This window comes from Limulus polyphemus, unplaced genomic scaffold (genome assembly GCF_000517525.1).
Source record: "Limulus polyphemus unplaced genomic scaffold, Limulus_polyphemus-2.1.2 Scaffold2194, whole genome shotgun sequence".
In the NCBI taxonomy this organism is placed as follows: domain Eukaryota; kingdom Metazoa; phylum Arthropoda; class Merostomata; order Xiphosura; family Limulidae; genus Limulus; species Limulus polyphemus.
Window position 1 is genome coordinate 69,269 of NW_013667804.1, and position 3,059 is coordinate 72,327.

The window sequence follows — 3,059 nt, forward strand, 5'->3', positions numbered from 1 at the left end:
AACAAGAAAACAAAGTTGAACTTATAAACAGTTAGACATAAGGAGTAGTTAAGATCAGATATTAACTCATATTGCTTCAACCCTTTAAGCTTGTAAGCTAAAAGTAATATTTTATTTAATCATTCGTTTAACTCTAGTTTAAAGCAAATCTGCTGAGCCATTAGAGGGCTCAAATAAAACTAATAACATGAGCAATCAGAGAGATTCTATACCCTCTTCCCGCTGTTCCTTTTTGAGATTACATGCGTTTATATTGGTTATCGCCAAATTTCACCTTCGAGAACTCAGAAAATCCTTCTCAGATCCAGAATGATCAACGATCCGGATCATTTTTTGTAGTCTCAACTTTAATGTGCCCATGAAATTTGGTAAAGTCCGATCACACTTTTCAAAGTTATTAACTGAAAACCGCAAAAAGGCCCTATGTCCCTATTATAAAAAAAAGAGCTTCAATGTGATCCAGAATCTGGCTCCGGATTTGGATCCGGACAAAATTTGGAGAGGACTGTTCCATACTGACTTCCCATCTTGTTAAAAATTTTCGTGTACATCGGTCTATTGGTTTTCGAGATACGCACGCGGAAACACAGATATACTGACACATACGGACCCAATTGCAATATTTCCTGACATCCTGTTAGAGAATAGCCGCAAAGACAAAGAAAACAATATAATTTATCTTTTATTTAATAAATGAAATCAACGTGTGTGTGTTTTATGTATAATGTAGCTATATTTATATTTAAGTATTGAAAATATGGTTTCTATAACATACGTTTTTATACTATACCCATTCCTTACCTTGTCTTTGGAAACCTAGTTAGAGCGAACGGTACACCTTACCTAATAAGCAGATTTTATGAGCATACATGGTAAAAACTGGGAAGTGAGATGTTTTTAGTGCTCCTGGTCGCTGGGTGGCGCTGGACGTAAAGAGCACACAGAGGCCCGTTTCGAAGTTAATGGATTGACAAGTGGAGTTTTCTTGACAGAATCGTAAACAGTCTGTTAGCTTGAGAGTGCCAGGAATCATATCTAGCGTGTCTTCTGATGCGGAGTAGACGAAGCCCGTTATCAACTCGAAAGTAATGAAGCCATTGGAGCAACCTATCAAGATATACGAAAAATATGAAATAAACAAATATTAAAGTACATTAAAAATACAAATACAGTTTTGGAAACTAAATAATATATTTCCTGATAATAGAAAATGCTGTAGCAGTGAAAATAAAAATATTCGCCTAGAAAACCATTGTAATTGTACTAATTGTAGTTAACGTAATTCAAAATTATTTTCTTCGTACCATGTCAAAAACGTGTGTGCGTTTTCCTATAGAAAAGCCACATCGGCCTATCTGCTATGTCTACCGATGGGAACCGAACCCCTGATTCTAGCGTTGTAAATCCGAAGACGTACCGCCGTCCTACCGGGGACTGTCAGAAATGAAACCGAACTGTATGATACAAGTTAACATAACTACAACGAGTTTAAAACTGTGTAAATGGTCCTTTTCAAACTAGAAATTAGACGACCACATTTTTCTAGTGAATTTATTAATGATTTTATTCAAATATGTACCGATCTGTTATTTATAAGTATTTTTATTCAAACATGTACCGATCTGTTATTTATAAGTGTTTTTATTCAAACATGTACTGACCTGCTATTTATAAGTATTTTTATTCAAACATGTACCGATCTGCTATTTATAAGTATTTTTATTCAAACATGTACCGATCTGTTATTTATAAGTATTTTTATTCAAACATGTACCGATCTGTTATTTATAAGTATTTTTATTCAAATATGTACCAATATGTTATTTATAAGTATTTTTATTCAAACATGTACCGATCTGTTATTTATAAGTGATTTTATTCAAACATGTACCAATCTGTTATTTTTCAGTTCTAGATCCTCCTACATCTCGACAAAATCTGAAGCCAGAAATTAACTACTTTTTATTGCATTGTCTCTCATATTTCGTTTTAAAAATATGGTTTGTGAATTAAGTTGTTCATGAATGATCTCACACATCTATGTTGTTAATCCTTCATTACTTTAGTTAGCTTTTTTTTTTTTATTCATCCCATGTCATTTTCCATTCTTTTGATTGGTTTCTTTCGGCTTCGCTCTTAGGGCATCTTTGTCTTTTCTTTATTTGCTCCATTCGGATCTTGTTCGACCCACTTTCATTATTTCTTTTATTGGTCCACTGATCTCATTCACCCGAAATTTATCCATCTCGGTGACTTATCCATTCTCAACCATATCTCATCTTCGCTTGTTCCTATGATTGTTATATATTGTTCAGAAAAAGAAACAAACAAAACTTGAAGCATTTATTGACGAACAAAAAGCCTGGATTGTTGTAACAAAATTTCATTTAGAAGTCTTCATTTAAAACGGCATCTGTCGGCGTTTTGTTTAACTACGAATATTCGATATTGACTAATTGTTTTTCCACTGAAGAATAACTGCAAAGTGTGTGAATTGTTAATAAAAAAAGTGATTTTCCAGTAACAGATCCCAATGCGAGAGTAATATCAACGATAGGGTTATGGACTTACAACACTACAATCCAATACGAGAGTAATATCAACGGTAAGGCACTAAAACAAATATCTGGTTTACAAACGTGTTTTGTTCCAAATAAATTAGTTATCCTGATTGTGATGAATAATCTTTAAAATTTTTTATTTGAAGGTTCTTTGATAGTTGTTTCATCCTATGAAACTATTCTCGGTGGTTCAGCAGTAAGTTCGAAGGATTATAATGCTAAAATTCGGAGTTCAATCCTGCGGTGGGACAGCCCACTGTGCTGCTTTTTGCGCAAACACAACAAACAAGTTTCACAGGGTTGTCGTGTCATACAATCTACACTACTACAGTTTTCCTAACTATTGTTACGACAACGGAAGTCACGTGACGCTGGTAACACGTAATGAGTATCTAGAAATATCGAGGAACCCGTCGAACGTCCTAGCGTTTGCTAGACTCGCGCTCTTATAGTATATAAGCCGGCAAATAAAGTTATTGAATTGCAGACAGAGAGATA

At 34.2% G+C, this 3,059-nt stretch overlaps 1 protein-coding gene across 1 annotated transcript in view; it reads right to left on the reverse strand.

Moving 5' to 3' along the window:
• Positions 1-2,245, reverse strand: part of LOC111087469 — a 19,113-nt gene extending 16,868 nt beyond the window's left edge. Inside the window, exons 1-2 of the mRNA XM_022394201.1 lie at positions 2,167-2,245; positions 844-1,107 (exon numbers count right to left, since the gene is read on the reverse strand). Coding sequence (XP_022249909.1) covers positions 844-1,107; positions 2,167-2,245 — 343 coding nt within the window. The remainder of the gene's footprint in view (positions 1-843; positions 1,108-2,166) is intronic.
• Between the last annotated feature and the right edge of the window lie 814 nt (positions 2,246-3,059).